The sequence below is a fragment of the Mustelus asterias genome, chromosome 21 (assembly GCF_964213995.1).
Source record: "Mustelus asterias chromosome 21, sMusAst1.hap1.1, whole genome shotgun sequence".
Taxonomy (NCBI): domain Eukaryota; kingdom Metazoa; phylum Chordata; class Chondrichthyes; order Carcharhiniformes; family Triakidae; genus Mustelus; species Mustelus asterias.
This window is the reverse complement of record NC_135821.1, coordinates 46,620,354-46,640,711: the sequence shown is the minus strand read 5'-3', so window position 1 is coordinate 46,640,711 and position 20,358 is coordinate 46,620,354. Positions and strand designations below refer to the sequence as shown.

Genomic DNA, 20,358 nt, shown 5'->3' with positions numbered 1-20,358 from the left:
ACGTTTTCTACTTTCCTGCACCCAGTACCAGCATCAAGTTTAAGTTAAATTTAATGTCACAAGTAGGCTTACATTCACACTGCAGTGAAGTTACTGTGAAAATCCCCTCGTCGCCACACTCCGGTGCCTGTTCGGGTACACTGAAGGAGAATTTAGCACAGCCAATGCACCTAACCAGCACGTCTTTCGGACTGTGGAAGGAGACCGGCGCACCCGAAGAAAACCCACGCAGACATGGGGAGAACGTGCAGACTCCGCACAGACAGTGACCCAAGCCAGGAATCGAAACTGGGTCCCTGGCACTGTGAGGCACCACTGTACTGTCATGTCGCCCCCAATCAATGATTCCAAGATCAAGTAAAACACAGGAGAGCCCCCAATAATCAGTTTCAATCCCACCCTCAGGACAGCAACCCTGGCAGTGGCTGTGAACCGCACCATTGGCCATCACATTGACAAGGTGCTGTACTTCACTGGGACAAGGAGCCGGAAGATTCCGCACGGAATGTACATTTTAAAGAATCAGACAACAGCATGAAATGAAAACAGAAAGTGCTCGAAATACACAACAGGTCTGGCAGCATCTGTGGAGAGAAAATCAGAGTTCAAGGGGCTGGATTTTATGGGGCATTGTGGTCCCTGCCCCTCTGGTTAAGATGTCAGGGGAGAGCCCAGCCACAATCCTGATGGCTTCCTTGTAGCAATTTGCCGCTGAGAGCAGCTTTAAGGGGAGACTTCCACTCCTATCTCGGTACAGGAAGTCCTGTCTTAGAGAGTCATGGTCAATTGGATGGCTGGCAACATTGTAGTCCTCGTGTTATTAGCCAAGAAAAATGGTAACAGCAGTTCCAGCACACTGAGGAAGTCTAGAAGAACAGGATTGGGGACCTCAGTGAGGTGGAGGGTGAGAAGCCGGTTCAAAAGGCCAGGGGGATGTTGACAATGGGGTGAGGTCTCCCGCCTCCTGTAAAGTTTCGGAGAGGCTGGAGCAGGCATGTGTGGGGGCGGGAGAGTGAGAATAAAACCCACCTGAATGTTTCAGGTCGATGACCTTCCATCAGATGTTCATTTTGTTTTTAGTTCAGAGTTCCAGCAACTTTGCCCTTGTCTCATGGATAACATGCCAGACTTTTGCAGAGGACAAGGCTGTGGGAGGGCCAGGCTCCCTGCCTATAGCACAAACTTGGAAAATGACTCCCTTGTGAAGCATGGGTCTACTCAGAACATGGTGGACAGGGCCCCGATTGGATCTCCCTGAATATATTTATAGTTATTGCAAAGAGTTTGGACTAGAAGTAAACTGGATTATAGAGATGGAAAGAGAACACTTTATTGGCTCTTTGCGTGAAGAGGAATCCGGCATGAAATTCACGTAAATGGATCATTATTCTGCAACCAAAACTCAAATCTACCCAGTGGATTTCTGCACTCTCAACAGTTCACGCAAACACCTCTTTCTGCGATGAATTATAGATAGATCTCAGTCTATCTCTTAGCTGGGAACAATAGATTCATGAAGTTTAAAAGTTTATTTATCAGTGTTACAAATGGGCTTGCAATAACGTTACTGTGAAAATCCCTAGTTGCCACATGCCGGCGCCTATTTGGGTACACTGAGGGAGAATTTAGCATGGCCAATTCACCTAACCAGCACATCTTTTGGACTGTGGGAGGAAACCAGGAAACCTGAAGGAAACCCACGCAGACATGGGGAACACAGTGACCCAAGCCAGGATTCGAACCCGGGTCCCTGGCACTGTGAGGCAGCAGTGCTAACCACTGTGCCACCATGAAGTGATCTAAAGAACGCAAATTCATATTACTCAATATATGAAGCACATAATATAAACAGAGTATGGAGCATCGCAGTGATCTCTTACAGATTATTTCTTCATGAATGTGCAATGGCTAGATCGTAGCTTTATTTTGGTCAGCTGATTCACCAAGTGCACATTGACCTTAGAGGCCACTTCTACCAGGACAGTAAGTGAGCATATCAAAATATAAGAAAGCCTGCAAATGAAATTCTATTTTACCTGATAACCTGTCAAGGTATGATATTAAAATGCTGCTTGTAAAACAGTTTGGCCTTGCTATCCTGATTCATGCTACCTGAATCTCTTGATTTGATTGGGGGATAGGAAGGAAAATGGAGCTGAGGCCACAATAAGATCACTCATGAATTCATTGAAAGGCAGAACAGGCTCAAAGGACTGAATGGCTTACTCCTGCTCCTAATTTGAATGTTTATAGCCTTGTAATTATTCCCTTCATTTGCGGCTTAGTCGAACCTTGTGACATTCTTTTAACTGGGATTTTCTCAACAGAGCAAATAATAACTAAAACCACAACTACAATTGCTCCCTCCAATTAAAATATTCATCTCAGTGGCCGACTGTGTAATTATTAGGTTAAAAAAAAGGTTATATATTTAAGTGGTTGCATGACTGTTTTAAGAGGTGGTCACATGATTTCATGGTGTTGTCATTGGGGTGTTTCACAGGCTCCTGTTTTAGTTTCATTTTCTATTCTGTACAGATGAAAGATCATTCAATAAATCTGTTGTTATTTTGAATTTGCGTGTGCAAACCCCTTCTTTTTCTTTCTGTTTTGAACCCACAACCCCTGATATAGTTAGGACATTGCAAAATGGGACTGGGCTAAACTGTATTCCTCTCTGTAGTAGAATAACCTGTGGAGAGTTCTGACGTACATGCATCAATAATAATCATGAAGGTGTTGGTTCAGTTGGAATTATACCCCAAAAAAGCACAAGGGAGAAAGCTGGAAAGATTTATCTTAAAGATAATTTTTTAATATACCGCCTCTGAGGAGGGCTGATGATGTTTCATTCTGTTGAACCAGATCAATAACTAGGACACAGCAGGAGGGACATTTGAACAAATAGAACGTTTTAAACGTGGCTTTGTAGAAAGATAATTCTTGACACCACTCAGCGTGCCTTTGAGAATCAGTGACAAGTCAGGAGAAGAATCGCTGCCAAGGACCTCCCTTTGATGAAAATTAGGTATCTTACTGCAGGCTGAAGAGGCATCCATCTCTGTGAAAGGCTGTTTGGTAAACCTTCCCTCATTGTTCACAAACACAGGGCTGAATACCATAAATTATATCAAAACACATCATTGCATTGCCTGTGAAGTTGCAATGAATACAATGTGTGGCACTATTCCTTTTCTCGACAAAAGAAGCTTTGTCAAATACACTTCTCTAAAGGCTGTTTAATGCCTCATTGTTGCTGCTAAAAACATCTTGCTTCTCTTTACTAGCTGCTCCTACACTAGCTCCAGCAATTGTCATTAGAGAGTCGACACATGGCATTTGAATTTTTATGTTTGAATATGCGGAGTTTTCTTTCACCCTGTAAAATATCAAATGATACATTGTTCAGCCGGTTTACAGACAAGAGAAGACAACAAAGTGTGAGAGAGAAAGAGAAGCCAGAGACACTGTAGCCTGAGGGCAAGTCTAGATCTTTGTCTGGACATCAGTTGAATAGAGAGACGGTGGGGATCAGAATCGTGTTCCAGGCAGTGTGAGGAACAGGAGTTGGCCACTCGGCCCCTCGGGTATGCTCCATCTTTCATTTAGATCAAGGCTGCTATACACCTCAACACCGTTCCTGCCTTTGCTCTTTAATCCTTGATTCTGACCAAAATCTATCTGTTTCCTTTTGAGTCTGTGCCTCCGGCACAGTGGTTAGCACTGCTGCCTCACAGCTCCAGCAACCTGGGTTCGATTCTCGGCTTGGGTCACTGTGTGGAGTTTGTGCGTTCTCCCTGTGTCTGCATGGTTTCCTCCGGGTGCTCCGGTTTCCTCTCTCAGTCCAAAGATGTGCAGGATAGGTGAATTGGGCATGCTAAATTGCCCCTTAGTGTCCTGGGATGCATAGCTTAGAGGGATTAGCAGGGTAAATATATAGGGTTACGGGGATAGGGCCAAGATGGGATTGTTGTTGGTCAATGGGCCGAATGGCCTCCTTCTGCACGGTAGTGTTTCTATGCAGTGAATGTACTAAATGCCGTAGCATCAAGTTTTTATTTTTGTGGGGCAGCAAGAGAGTTCCAAATTTGTCATTCATTTTGTGTGGAAAGACTTGCAATCAAAACTTTGTTGGAGAGACACCGCTTGTGTCTATGAATCATCCATCCCTGAGACAAACAAGTCATCCTCTCAAGATTGGAGATTCAGCCATCGCTGTGCGATGGACAATTGTTGCTCTCCGCCAGGACAGCATCTTTCAGCTACATCATGGGAGGAGACCTGATGGTTGTAACTCTTCTCTTGTTGGTTTCTTTGGAGTTGAAGGGTGATGGTGCGGGGGTGGTCATGGCTGGAGTCTGCCTTTAGGGACTGTTCTTTGCTTCTGAACAGCAGTGCAACATGAGCGCAAGGTGGACCTGTTGTACATTCAGTGTTGTGAGTTGGATGCGAGTTCAGAGTTGTGGAGCTGGTGTGACTGGGAGTGGGCTGCGTTGGCCGCTTACCTTCTGGAGGGACGTGGGATAGGAACGTCTCTGCTGGGTGAATCTGAAACTTCAGCACTGAATGGTGCAAAACTGCTGTACCTTCAAAATGGGGGCCTGCTGTATGTTAAATGCAGTGAATCTAATGCATGTCTAATGGTGTGGAGCTGGTGTATATTTGACAGTGTGGACCTGGCCCATGTTTAAAATGTGGATCTGTTCTATGCTTAAAATATTGAGGTGCTGTACGTTTGAAATGCTGACCTGCTGTAAGTTTAATGCTGTGATCGAGACAGCGGGAAGGTGATGGCCTAGTGGTATTATCACTAGACTATAAATCCAGAAACTCAGCTCATGTTCTGTGGGCCCAGGTTCGAATTCTGCCACTGCAGATGGTGGAATTTGAATTCAACAAAAAATATCTGGAATTAAGGATCTGCCGATGACCATGAAACCATTGTCGATAATCAGAAAAACCCGTCTGGTTCACTAATGTCCTTCAGGGAAGGAAATCTGCCATCCTTACCTGGTCTGGCTGACATGTGACTCCAGAGCCACAGCAATGTGGTTGACTTTCAACTGCACTCTGAAATGGCTGAGCAAGTCAGTCAGTTCAAGGGCAACGAGGGATGGGTAACAAATGCTGGTCAGCCAGCGACGCCCATGTGCCACAAATTTAAATAAAGCTATCATTTCAGTTTACTTTCTTCACGTTTTTCATCATTTATTCTTCTGTGAGATATCACTGCCTTCGTGAAGATGACTGTGAAATGTGTGACTGCTTTGGTTACTCTGGCAACCACGTAATTTCTCTTCTTCGTTGTTAATTATTCATTTACGTGTGATTTTTAATGAGTGAGCAATGTACCCACAATGCATTTCTGAATGGGCAATAAAAATTTGAATTGGGTTGAATAGAATTCAAGGATGGGTATTTTGTCCTAGCCTATCCCCTTCTCAAACCCAGGGTTCTCCACTTTCATCAAATGTGGCAACAAAAAGATTACATTTCATGGGAAATTAATTTTCAAATTTTTGATTTGAAAAATCTGATCTTTTTTTTTCAAAATTGACATGTACACAATTTTACCCCCCGGTTCATTAAATTCACTGAAGAGAAGTCAGTCAGAATTTCAAATATGGCAAGATATTAGTTACAAAAGTGGTTGCCTCCCAATCCTGCCACAGATCTCTCAACCTCAAGTGCTAAGTACCTGAATATTACAGTCTATAGCCCAGATGCCATTGATTCCAGGACTCTGGAGCCAAACTAATGCTTTTGCCTTGCAATTCACTTTGCTGCACTCCCATTTGACCATTTCCAGTTGTGTTCTCATGGAAATCTTAAAGCTTTAGTGCTCTTACTTATGTTTTCAGGTTAAGTGTCACACAGCTTCAACAGTCATTCTTTTTTCAGGGAGAAGGAATTATAACCTTAACATTGCTCCGTATCTGAATTTTAATTAAAACAAGAATCTGTTGTCGAAGCCAGCTGGAATCAGGACAAGAAACTCTGCAGCGAAATCAATAACTTCAACAAGGAAACCAAATTTTACAATAGCTTACTATTACTGTTTATTATAAAATAAAATATTTTAAGCTCATTATTTATCACTGCCCAGCTATCGTTCTATTAATTTGTCAGTGTTTAAGTTTGAAAGTTTATTTTATTGGTGTCAAAAGTAGGCTTGCATTAACACTGCAATGAAGTTACCGTGAAAATCCCTGAGTTGCCGCACTCGAGCGCCTGTTCAGGTACACTGAGGGAGAATTTAGCATGGCCAATGTACCTAACCAGCACACTTTTCGGACTGTTGGAGGAAACCGGAGCACCTAGAGGAAACCCATTACAGATGGGGACAACATGCAGACTCCGCACAGACAGTGATCCAAGCGGGGAATCAAACCCGGGTCCCTGGTTCTATGAGGCAGCAGTGCTAACCACTGTGCCATCAGTGTCAAGTGTTAAACAGCTGAATCTGATGAGCAGAAAATTAAAATGCTGTTGATCTGATCAGATAAGGACTTTGGATAACTGATTGGCTATCAAAGAATAAGGAATATAAATACTGTGGGTATAAGAGCACATCAGATGCTCAGAATTCTGCAGCCAGTAACTCACCTCCTGACTCCCCAAAGCCTGTTCAGCATCGACAAGGCACATTCAGGATTGTAATGGAATACATTCCCCTTGTCTGGATGAGTGCAGCTCCAACAACACTCAAAAAGCTTGACACTATCTGGGACAAAGCAGCCTGCTTGATTGGCACCCTATCCACAAAAGTTCACTCCCTCCACCACTGATGCATAGTGGCAGTAGGATGCATTATGTACAAGCTGCACTGCAGGAACTCACCAAGACCTCATCTTTCAAACCAAAATCTCTACCATCTAGCAGGACACGGGCAGCAGACACATGGGAAAACCATCACCTGCAAGTTCCCCTTCAAGCCATGCACCATCCTGACTTGGAAATATCTCGCCATTTCACCATTGTCACTGGATCAAAATATTGGAACTCTTTTTCTAACAGCACTGTGGGTGTAACCTATGCCACATGGACTGCAGCAGTTCAAGAGGCAGCTCACCACCACCTTTGCAAGGGCAATTAGGGATTGGCAATGAATGCCAGCCTAGCCAGCAATGCCAACATCCCATGAACAAATTTTTAAAAATGATGTACCACTGAGACTATATGCCAGTTTATCATTACAAGCACTGGACATACAAGGGAGTTCAAGTGGTTCTGCAACCAAGTCAATCGGACGGACAGCTCACCTGCTGATTGGAAAATATCTGGGATGGAAACATTAGTTTATTTTATCAGAGGTAAAATTGTCCATCTATCCAGAAGAAAAATTCCCACCAATCTCATAAATCTGAATTTGCCATAAGATTCAGTTACCTGAACCAATGTGCTTTTACACTGAAGATAGGAGCAGGAGGAGGCCATTTGGGCCTTTGAGCCTGCTCTGCCATTCATTACGATCATCCAACTCAATAGCCTAATCCTGCTTTCCCCCCATAACCTTTGATCCCATTCACCACTGATCAAAACCCTTCTGTTAATAGACATTCCACAAATCAGAGTGCACTTACATTTGTCTAAGAGAAGACATCCTGTTCTCCGGAGGAACTAAGGAGATTCAATTCCATCAATTATGTATTAAATGGATTCACTGTTGTTCTGTAGGTGAATGCAATAGTCACCATGCACTGTAACATTCCACCAATACCATAAGCGAAACACCCAGCTGAACAATGTTTCAGACAATGTCGGTTGAGCGATGAATATTGACCAGGAGAAATCTGTTTCTCTTTGAGTGGTGCCTAGAGGTCTCTTACATCCACCCCAAGAATGGCACCTCTGTCAGTCAAGCACTTCCTTTGAATTGCACTGATATTTCATCCTGACTATTGTGCTCGAGTGACAGAGTGAGACTTGGCCAGACAATCTTAGAAGTAGAATGCTATCACTGGCACAAGAGGACAGAGAGGAGATCCATTTGTAGAGGGAGTGGTTAATATGTAGGAATAATCTTATAGATGTTATTAACATGTCACACACCATCCCAGAACATACACAGTGAAGATCAATTTGTAAGTTCAGACTACAATAGAAATTTACCTTTCGAACAAAGAGAAGATCTGAAGCCTGTTTATCTATGTGGCCAATTCATTGGGGCACTCAACTGAAATTTAATTTCCAATCAAAGAAACATAAAAAATAGAATAGGTATGGCCATTTTGCCCTTCCGGGCTGCTCCGCCATTCATTTTGATCATGGCTGATCATCGAATTCAATATCCTAATTCTGCCTTCCCCCATATCTCTTGATTACTTTAATTCCAAGAACTATAGAAACATAGAATCATTCAAGATATGGTTATTTCTATCCATTCCAGGAATACCAGGGTGGCACAGTGGCACAATGGTTAGCACTGCAGCCTCACAGTGCCAGGGACCCGGGTTCAATTCCCGGCTTAGGTCAATGTCTGTGTGGAGTTTGCACATTCTCCCCGTGTCTGCGTGGGTTTCCTCCAGGTGCTCCCACAGTCCAAAGATGTGCAGGTTAGATGAATTGGCCATGCTAAATTCTCCCTCAGTGTATCCAAACAGGTGCCGGAGTGTGGCGACTGGGGGATTTTCACATTAACTTCATTGCAGTGTGAATGTAAGCCGACTTGTTAATAATAAATAAACTTTATATCGTGCCATCTGGAAGTTCCATTATTCTCATTTGGGTTTTCTTTATCTAACAGAAATTTCTGTGCAACAGAATTTACATCACTACACCATCTAGCAGGCATGCCACACTCAAAATAGTGGCATCCAAATTAATGTAAGGCACATTTAAAATGCTAACAAGGTTCCAAAGAAAAGGAAGAGAATGCAGCTAGGAACATTTAGCTGAATTAATTTTCAGTATCCTGGGACATAATCATTTGTGCATGATGTGTGAATGTGTTTGGGGTGATTAATTCAGAGAAAATCAATGAGTTGCATATCAAATTAGATAATAAGTCCAGGTACGGCAGATGCCCATACAATTAAGGTTTGGAAACTCAGAATGTTTATATCATGTTAGGTACCAGGTCAAAAAAGAGATCCAAGGACAAGCACTGATTAATTGACAGAATTGCATAACCACTTTGAGGTGGCTATGGAGAGAACAAATAGGGTTTTTAAGCTTGAATTGCGAGAACCATTGAGGGATGGAAATTTTGGTATATATCATAGAATCATACAATTCTTCATTGCAGAAGGAGGCCATTTGGCCCATCGAGCCTGCACTGACAACATTCCCACCCAGGCCCTATCCCTGCAACCTCACATGTTTACCCCACTAATCCCCCTGACACTGAGGGGCCATGTCGCATGGCCAATCCACCTAACCTGCACATCTTTGAACTGTGGGAGGAAATCCACACAGACACGGAGAGAATGTGCAAACTCCACACAGACAGTGAACCCGGCCTCTGGCGCTGTGAAGCATTCTGCCACCGTGCTGTTGTAATGTATGTTGGTATTTCTGCACAGGCCGAACCACTAGAAATGGGAAAATCCTTTTTATACAAATTAAATTAGGAATACCATTTCAAATGGCCATATATGGAAAAGTGCTTAATTATTGTGTATAATTGGTGCAACTTCTCATTATAATAAGTAGAAAATAAGAAAAGACATTAAATTTACATTAGAACCTTTGAGCCTGACGTTTTCTGCTGACCTGACTTTATACATATGCTATTGTTGTTTGTGCAAACATGTTGATGTGAGTAAGCACTCACCAGAAGTGGCAGTCTATCTTTGACTGAACTCAGAGCATCACTGGGCATGCAGAGACATGCACGCATTGTATGATCCATCACAAATGTGCCCGCACATCGACAGTGACTCTTGGAGCCTGAGGTGAAGCTGCAGTGACGAATGCTCACAGCTAGTTTAATCAACAAAATGCCTACCATCTCTGCCTACCTACCGTGGCATCACAAAATAACCCGAGGGAGGGTCAGGTATAAATGTCAGCTCCATAAAATATCAAAACATGCAATGGATTTTGCAACGCCATCAGCGCCACTTCCGATTCAGCCTCAGGCTGGATTGTTATTTGCCATGTTTCCACAGCTATCTTTGTGGTAATGTAACATTCTAAGAAGAGCAAGCGACTGGAAACACTTTTATAAAAATACTTCCCTGAACTCTTCGGGGGGAATTAATTACAAACTCCCAGATGTGGATCCGAATGATTCTTGTTCCACAACAATCTCATGGTCCTACAAGGATTGGGGGAAACCCTGCATTTCTGTAAAGCATTTGATTGCGTCTCTTGATCTTTGAACTTTTATTGCATTTATGGCCAGTTAGCCATCACAATCCATCAATAATGCAAAGGTCTCTCTCCATGGTACTGATTCTTTGTGCGGTAAAATATTTCTGGCATTAAATGTTTTTGACATTCCTACTGTCCAAACCTTTGCATTGTCTTCAGTGAATAGTCATTGAATTTACCTAACTCATATGTGACGATATTACGATATAAATATATTCCTGCACAATAAAGAGTGAGTCACTTTTGTGTCTGTGTTGACATGCGAACTATTGAGCGATTGATTTGTTGACAATTTCGTGAATTGGCTTTGTGATCAGCCGAACTCTTACATCTACAGGCACTTTGTGCTTAATTTGTTTGCTTTGAACCCATCACTCAGGAAAGAAAGCCAACTCTTGTACCGACTGCATCAAGGTAACAAAGCAAATTGTCTTCTTTTTAAAATCTTTGGCTCACTTACTGAATGGAAGCTTGAAATGCCACGAGGCATGATGACTCATGTTTGCTGAAATTCACAAAAACATATAGCTTTATCCAAGATAAAAGCAAAATACTGTGGATGCTGGAATCTGGAACAAAAACAGAAAGTGCTGGAAAATCTCAGCAGGTCTGACAGCATCTGTGGAGAGAGAACAGAGCCAATGTCTTGAGTCAGAATTAGGCATGAAGTATTAGCTCTATTCTCTCTCCACAGATGCTGTCAGACATACTGAGATTTTCCAGCATTTTCTGTTTTTATAACTTTATGCGGAGCCAGCACTGCTCACTTAAAGCAAACTGTAGCTGCAAATTCAAAGCACTTTTCCACCCGTCTCACCAAGTCACTTACCAGATCCAACCTCTAATGAAATCCTCCAAATGCAGTCCATGTAACTGGGATAGTTTCCTGGAAAACCCGGGCTCAGGATCACATCATTGGTATCTGTGGAAGTCCCTCCACATTGTGCTTGAATAAAAATTAAAACATATGTTTATAAAAATCAAGAATTAAAATGAGAGATATGCTTGTTTAATGCACAGTTGAGAGAAAAGGAGGGGCAAAAACTGCATCTCGGTGCGCCACTTTCACCAACTTAAAATGGGCGCAAGGGCCAAATTTGGGGACCAAAATACCAAACCGGAAGAATGCCTGAGTTTGGATTGGGTGATGTGGGGTCGTGATGGCCTACTGGGATTATCGCTTGACTATTAATCCAGAAATTCAGCTAATGTTCTGGGGACCCAGGTTTCGAATGCCACCACGACAGCTGGTGGAATTTAAATTCAATAAACAAAACAGTATTTGGAATTAAGAATCTACTCACAACCATGAAACCATTGCCGATTGTCGGAAAAACCATTCTGGTTCACTAATGTCCTTTAGGGAAGGAAATCTGTTGTCTTTACCTAGTCTGGCTTACATGTGACTCCACAGCCACAGCAATGTGGTTGACTCTCAACTGCCCTCGGGCAACGAGGAATGGGCAACAAATGTTGGCCACCGAGCTGCACCCATGTCCCATGAATGAATTTTTAAAAAAATGTTCAAGATTATTCCGGCAGCTGCCTAAAACTGGGAATAGGTCCATTGCATTCATTAACGAGGGACCTCTTTTAGGTCCCAACAGTTAAATTCAATATCGCAGATATCAAGTTCCACACTCTGCACATGGTTCTTTGGCATCACCAAAAGAAAATTTACAAAAGTACAAATTTGCAGTGATGGAACCACACCAGGAGGCAGTGTATATCCCTGGTTTCATGTTATCCTGATGGCTGGCCTCCTTGCCACCGAGCCAACCCCCACCATTGCTGCACAACACCTTGCTCCAGGTATTGTCTCTGATCTTCAGGGCAATGGAACAGGCAAATTGCTCAATCAAATTATTCAGGCTTGATGCCTCACAGCACCAGGGAGCCATGTTTAATTCTGGCCTCGCGTCACTGCCCGTGTGGAGTTTGCACACTCTCACCGTTTCTGCGTAGGCTTCCTCCGGGTGCTCCGGTTTCCTCCCACAATCCAAAGTTGTGCAGGTTAGGTGGATTTACCATGCTAAATTGCCCCTTAGTGTCCCAAGATATATGTTAGTGGGGTAAATATGTGAGGTTACGGGATAGGCCTGGGCAAGAGTCATTGCAGACTCATAGAAACATAGCAAAACTACAGCACAAAACAGGTCCTTGGCCCCACAAGTTGTGCCGAACATATCCCTACCTTTTAGGCCTACCTATAACCCTCCATCCTATTAAGTCCCATGTGCTCATCCAGGAGTCTCTTAAAAGATCCTATTGAGTTTGCCTCCACCACCACTGACGGCAGCCGATTCCACTCGCCCACCACCCTCTGTGTGAAAAACTTCCCCCTAACATTTCCCCTGTACATACACCCCAGCGCCATAAACCTATGTCCTCTCATAGCAGCCATTTCCACCCTGGGAAAAAGCCTCTGAGAGTCCACCCGATCTATGCCTCTCAACATCTTATATACCTCTATTAGATCTCCTCTCGTCCTACGTCTCTCCAAGGAGAAAAGACCGAGCTCCCTCAGCCTATCCTCATAAGGCATGCCACTCAATCCAGGCAACATCCTTGTAAATCTCCTCTGCACCCTTTCAATCTTTTCCACATCATTCCTGTAATGAGGCGACCAGAACTGAGCACAGTACTCCAAGTGGGGTCTGACGAGGGTCTTATATAGCTGCATCATTATCCCCGGACTCCTAAACTCTATCCCTTGATTGATAAAGGCCAGCACACCATACGCCTTCTTAACCACCTCCTCCACCTGCGGGGCCAATTTTAGAGTCCTATGGACCCGGACCCCAAGGTCCTTCATATCCTCTACAGTACTAAGAGTCTTTCCCTTTATATTGTACTCCTTCATCCCATTTGACCTGCCAAAATGGACCACTACGCATTTATCTGGATTGAAGTCCATCTGCCACTTCTCCGCCCAGTCCTGCATCCTATCTATGTCCTCTGTAACTTCTGACATCCCTCCAGACTATCCACAACCCCACCAACCTTCGTGTCGTCGGCAGACTTACCAACCCATCCCTCCACTTCCTCGTCCAGGTCATTTATGAAAATGACAAACAGCAAGGGTCCCAGAACAGATCCCTGGTGACCGATCTCCATTTAGAAAAAGACCCATCTATACACACTCTCTGCCTCCTATGGGCAAGCCAGTTCTAGATCCACAGGGCAGCAGCACCTTGGATCCCATGCCCTCTCACTTTTTCTAGAAGCCTTACATGGGGTACCTTATCGAACGCCTTGCTAAAATCCATATAAACCACATCTACAGCTTTCCCTTCGTCAATGTGTTTAGTCACATTTTCAAAGAACTCCACCAGGCTCGTAAGGCACGATCTGCCTTTGACAAAGCCATGCTGAGTATTCTTGAGCATACTAAACCTTTCTAAATGCTCATAAATCTTGTCCCTCCGGATCTTCTCCATCAGCTTACCAACCACTGAGGTTAGACTCACCGGTCGGTAATTTCCTGGGCTATCCCTATTCCCCTTCTTGAAAATAGGAACCACATCCGCAATCCTCCAATCCTCTGGCACCTCTCCCGTCTCCATCGACGACGCAAAGATCCTCGCCAGAGGCTCTGCAATCTCTTCCCTCGCCTCCCACTCGATGGGCCGAATGCCCTCCTTCTGCACTGTAGGGATTCTATGATTCAAGGGTGTGCTTCAGCTTTCCAATTTGGACATCTCACAGCCGCATCACAACTTTGGCACCAGAAAGCAAGCACCAATAAACTTATACCCTCAAAATAATTAGCTTCGTGCTCAATTAGAAGTACAATGAAAGGGACTCAAAAACATTCAATTTTTGATAACCTTCATGAAAAAGTCACTCGTGAGTCATGGTGAACAACATTGTTTTTTCCCACTGAAGTTAGCAATTACAGGACTGTCATCCCCGACCTGTTTATTGAGATTGATCGATTGGCAGACTGTCCTCATTTTTGGTTACATTTTTGAAAGACATAAACGTAAAGCTCATCGAATATCAATCTCAATGTTGAACTTAAAAATGTTGCAAACACGAGATACAAGCTGCAGGATCTGACAGGCACTGTGCAGCTTTTTAAAAGAGTTTACACTTTGTGTGCAGAAAATGTGACAAAACGACAGCGGGCTCCCTCCTTGGATGTGACTCTAATAACTGAAAGTGACCTGGGTGTTTCTCCACATGTGCAGGTTAGGTGCATTGGCCACGTTAAATTCTCCCTCAGTGTACTGGACAGGCGCCCGAGTGTGGCGACAAGGGGATTTTCACAGTAACTTCATTACAGTGTGAATGTACATCTACTTGTGACACTAAAAAATAAACTTTACTTTTACCCTAAACAATGAGGAGCAGAGTTCGAGATGTGACTTCCTCCCTCCCCTGCAGCACACTCGCTCTAGCCCATAATCATTTCTATACACGGAAGTTGTTAAGCTCTACTAAACAGCCTTTTCCTACATCTATCTTATTAGCACTTAAAAAGGATCATTTTAATTGATTTAGCAAAAGTCTTTCTGCACAGCCGTTGCTTATTGTAAATTTATTCAAGTAACCTTAGTTCACGATCTAAACAGGACTTAAGGCCTATTATCCAGTGCAGATTTCCGTCTATTTTAAGGATTAATTAATTCACTCTTCTTCATTTAAAAAAAAACTTAAAGGCATGCAAAATTATTGTTCCATATTCTGGTAGCTTTGCTGGGTCAGAGGCTGATACACAATTATCTGTCAGGCACCCACTGGGCATGTAATGGCTTTTCGAACTCTGCATGCATTTAATCCAATGCTGAAGCACGTCCATGCTAATGTGTCTTTGGATCGAGAAGCACTGTTCGGAATAACTCAAAGCTGCTCTTAGCTACAATCTGTCATTTTTTGTTTAGACAAATATATCCCCCGCGCACGGCACCATGGACATCTGGATTAGTGACCGCGTTTTCAGCATTTCCCTTTGGAAAACATTCATCCTGCTTGTACTTGGGCACACATCCCTGAACAGTGTTTATATTTATCTTTACATTTATCAGATGTCACCATTTGTCAATGACATGATTTGATCGCAAGACTCTGCCATCTATCACTGCTCAACATGAAAACCCACCATCAATAACAGAAAATGGGAATGCAAAAATAATTCATACAAATTACAATGTATTAAAATGCTTATGGGCAGCACTGCTGGTAGGAAGAGATGCTTGAAGAGTTTGTAAGGGTTAGGAGGAAGAAGAGATCCAAGTATTTGAATTCTCCCCTTGCTAATTGTTGATCAGGAGCCGCATCGGAGGAGGAGGGGGGGGGATCTGATTAAAACTGATAGAATACTGAAAGGTCTGGATAGAACATGGAGAAGATGTTTCCATTAGTGGGAGAGACTAGGATTCAAGGACACAGCTTCAGAGTCAAGGGACGACCCTTTAAAACCGAGATGAGGAGGAATTTCTTCAGCCAGAAGGTGGCAAACCTGGGGAATTCACTGCCACAGAAGGCTGTGGAGGCTATTGAATGTATTTAAGACAGAGATGGGTAGGTTTTTGGTTGTTAAGGGGGATCAAAGGTTACGGGAAAAAGGCGGGAGAATGGAGCTGGGAAACATATCAGCCATGATCGAATGGCGGAGCAGACTTGATGGGGTGAATGGCCTAATTCTGCTCCTATATCTTATGGTTTGCAAGCCAAGCTGCCATCAGCCCTCCTATATCAATGTTGTATCAGTTAGTGGTTCCTCCCTGGGTGGTTTAGTTGACAAGTGAAATTCCAGCCAGTTGTCACACACACTGGGTAACACATTAACCTAAAGGTGACAGCTGAACTAAATGAGTTAGTCCTTCAGCGGATACAAAGCAAACCATTAGGTACAAATTATGACATGAGTCAACTGGCTAATTTAAAGAAAATGTGAATCCACATATTGTTCAAATTACATACAATCTTCCTGGCAATAGTATTGTTGCACTCCTCAGAAAATTCAATACAACCATTGAATGAGCGCACGGCTTCAGGCCTGTAATTTTCTCTGAGAAAGTTCAGAATCTTAGTTTTATTATGGGGGGAGGGGGAGGGTGTGGTGAACCATAGATGGTTACCACTATGGGTACTGGACCATAGATGGTTACCACTATGGGTACTTGTACAGATGTTACTCTTGTTACTGTTGGGGTTAGGGTTGGGGTGTTCCACCTGTTAGCATTGTTCTGTGGTACACTCCATTTGGCTCCGCCTTCTTATAGGAGTATAAAGGTCACTGCCACTTCCTAGTGACCCTTAGTCTGGGATAGTATTGTTAAGCAGTATGCTCTATTCTTGTTGCGAATAAAAGCCTTTATTCCGGGTACGATCTAGCCTCCCGAGTGGGTTAATCGCGCATCAGAGGGAAAGCAGGTTCACTGGAGAAATCAAAAAATATATATTCAAGATATGTTAGAAGACACAACGGAGCTTGAAAATCAATTTTACAGTAGAAAATATTAATCTAATGATTGGTTACATTGTTGATAAGGTTTCTGTGAGCAAGCTTCTGTCGTGCCATACAGAGCATGGAGTTTAGAAATATAGGGGGAAATTTAAATGCCCCCAAGAGCATGTTTTGTGGCAGGGAGGGAACTTACTTGGGCAGGGGGTGGTGACTGGGGACCCCTTGGTTTCCTGCCTCCTCCAAAGTTAAGTCTGGGGCGGGAAGGCTGGGGAACAGCCTTCCTGAGCTTTTCCAACCTGCTGTGAATTGAGGAGTTTAAGTAGCCAATTATTGCCCACTTATAGGCTTCATCCTGCACTCAGTGCCCGATTGAGAAAGCGGCATTGACAAGGGCAGGACATTCCCAAACTCCCACCTTCCCAACATCACTCATCCTTTGCTTATCTAAAGATAAGCAAAGATAAGTCCAAAGATGTGTGGGTTAGGTTGATTGGCCAGGTTAAAAATTGCCCCTTAGAGTCCTGAGATGCGTAGGTTAGAGGGATTAGTGGGTAAATATGCGGGGTAGGGCCTGGGTGGGATTGTGGTCGGTGCAGACTCGATGGGCCGAATGGCCTCCTTCTGCACTGTAGGGTTTCTATGATTTCTATGATTTCTAAGTTTTTCCGATGCAGTGCCACTGGCAACCACTACACTGGGCACTGACAAACACAAAGAACTGTCAGTCTCTGATTCACTGGCAGCTCTCAGGGTAGGACTCAGAGTCCTTGATCCTGGGGAAGGGCCTCATTCTGTTGTTTTGAGGAATTACCAAGCGACGGAAGAGGACTAGGCCAAGCAGCCAGTTTAGCAGGATTCCCTGTGAGAGCTGATAACAGGCAAGGTGGGGAGGTCCTTCTTAAAGAAGCCCCCTGTGCCCTTGCCCACGGTTTTACGCGGTTCCAGATTGTCTGCCTGAATTGGTCTCTCAAACCCACCCATTCACCAGGGCCTGGTCGCTGGGCATCGATGAGACTCACAAACACCAACCCATATCCTGATACAATGCACCTGTCCCAAAGAGCTGGAGAGCTTCTGGCCTCTGACTGGCCGCCAGACTTCGTTTCCTGTTCCTGAGAGGTGGAAAATCCACCTCTAGCCTATGAATGGCTAATTGGCCTTTAAATGGCTATGGAGAAACTAATGTTCCCTTGGAGGGTTCCCTGAAAATTTTACTCGGGGCGGGGGGGGGCGTACAAATAATCATAGAATCCCTACAGTGCTGAAAGAAGCCATACAGTTCATCGAGCCCACACCAACAACAATCCCACCCAGGTCCTATCCCTGTAACCCCATGTATTTACTCTACTAATCCTCCTGACACCTCAGGGGCAATTTAGCATGGCCAATCAACCTAACAACCCGCACATCTTTGGACTGTGGGAGGAAACCGGAGCACCCGGAGGAAACCCACACAGACATGGGGAGAATGTGCAAACTCCGCACAGGCAGTGACCCAAGGCTGGAATTGAACCCAGGTCCCTGGCATGGTGAGGTAGCAGTGCTAACCACTGTGCCACCGTGCTTGGTAAATCTGGTAAAATTCAGTCCACAATAACTTAGAAGGAATCCTTCTAATAACACACTTTAAAAAGAGAGTTGAAAATATTCTCTGCTCAGCCCAGCCATATATTAATACACCCACATCACTTGCAAGTGCCGTGAGTTGTTTTATTTACATCAACAGCAGCATTGCTTTGCCCTGGGGCCAAAGCTAGCCTCCCCCTTGGCTGGTAGATTTGCTCCAAAGGGAGCTCATATTAAAAACATACACGTAGCATCAGGGCTGAGAAGGAAATCTATAACATGAAGATGAATTGTTGAGGCAGGGGGAGGTTAATGCATTGGAATTCTTGCTCCCTTCACATTGTTAAGGTTGACAGGCTGCGGTTGACTTATCAAACTATCAGTTTGACCTTGACTCGGATACTTTGTGTTGCTTCAGGGCAAAACGGCAGTATTCCATTCACCAATTCTTCGTTCCCACACTGAATTCCACCTTTTGTGCATTCAGTCACAAAGCTGATATGTCTTTCCACTCCTGATGCATGGTCAGGTGCCCTTTTGGGTGAATTGTGCTTAACAAGGTGGGAGATGTCTGGACCAAAGCATTTTTTTTGCACTTGAACCCTGTGTATCGGGTCAAGTGCTGGGTAAAAAACAAGTGAAGCCGCCAACTCAGTAACATGGCTGAACCCAAACTTCAGAAGGTGGACAACGTCACATTTCTCGTATTATCCATTCTTGTCTTCTGAGCAAGATGGACAATGAATAGAAAATTCTTGGTGGCTTTATGTTCTGCGTTGGCATTGTCCAAACTCATTTTACTTTAGATCCTTATAACCAGCCGGGAGGAGGGCATCATGCCCTTGTTTAGGAATGGGTTCGACCACTGATAGTCAAGGTGAAAGGATAATGCTGAAAACCAAAATATGCTCGCTAGTTTTTCAAACACGTACACTGCCTCCACCCTCCTCATGTTGAGTACTCAGGTTCTCTTCCTGTGGGGGAGCACTTCAGCAGTCACGGGCATTCAGCCTTGGATCTTCAGGTAAGCGTTCTCCAAGGCGGCCTTCACGACACACGACAGCGCAGAGTCGCTGAGCAGAAACTGAGAGCCAAGTTCCGCACACATGAGGACGGCCTAAACCGGGATGTTGGATTTATGTCACATTATCAGTAACCCCCACAGCTTGCCCCCTGGACTTGCAGAATCTCACCAGCTGTTCTGTCTGGAGACAATACACATCTCTTTAACCTGTGTTTAATGCTCCCTCCATCCACATTATCTGTACCTTTAAGACCTGGCTGGTTGTAGGGATTCGCATTCTAATTAGTATTCTGTAACTTGATTTTGTGTCTCTGTGCACTGTTTGAGAGCACATTTCCACTCCATCTGACGAAGGAGCAGCGCTCCGAAAGCTGATGGTATTTGCTACCAAATAAACCTGTTGGACTTTAACCTGGTGTTGTGAGACTTTTTACTGAGTACTCTTAAAGCCAAGATGTTCTACTATTTCATTGCTTTTATTTCATGAACTCAACTTTGTCCGTGCCTTTAAAATACTCCCTCTTTTCCTCTTTTGATCATGATGCTGCATCATTAATGGATCTAAGGAATACCAAGTACTAATAATGCCAATGAGCCAGATGAAAGTTGACTGGAATTATGTTCAGTCTTTTCTGCTACACCATTTAAGGAGTGCCAAGCACTTTGATATTGAACGCTGATCTGGAGGTTCTGTCCCGATTTCCATCTCCGGCTACTTTCAGAAATGCAGGAAAGGGGGCAAGATGGAATCCCACACGATGCTGCTTAGAGGGGGCCAGCACCATTGTTGAAATGTGCTTTTCAGAGTGGGGATGGAAGGGTGAGGGGGGTGAGGGGGGGGGAAAGGGTGTGTGTGGGGGCGAGGGGGTGTGTGGGGGTGAGGGGGTGTGTGGGGGCGAGGGGGGGCGAGGGGGGGGCGAGGGGGGCACGAGGGGGGCGCGAGGGGGAGCGCAAGGGGGGGTGCAAGGGGGGCGAGGGGGGGGTGCAAGGGGGGCGAGGGGGTGTGTGGGGGTGAGGGGGGCGAGGGGGGCAAGGG

General features: G+C 44.3%; 1 protein-coding gene across 1 annotated transcript in view; it reads right to left on the bottom strand.

The window, feature by feature from the left end:
• Positions 1 to 20,358, bottom strand: part of csmd2 (CUB and Sushi multiple domains 2) — a 1,866,499-nt gene that overhangs the window by 216,744 nt on the left and 1,629,397 nt on the right. Inside the window, exon 40 of the mRNA XM_078237109.1 lies at positions 11,147 to 11,263. Within this exon, the coding sequence (XP_078093235.1) occupies positions 11,147 to 11,263 (117 nt within the window). The remainder of the gene's footprint in view (positions 1 to 11,146; positions 11,264 to 20,358) is intronic.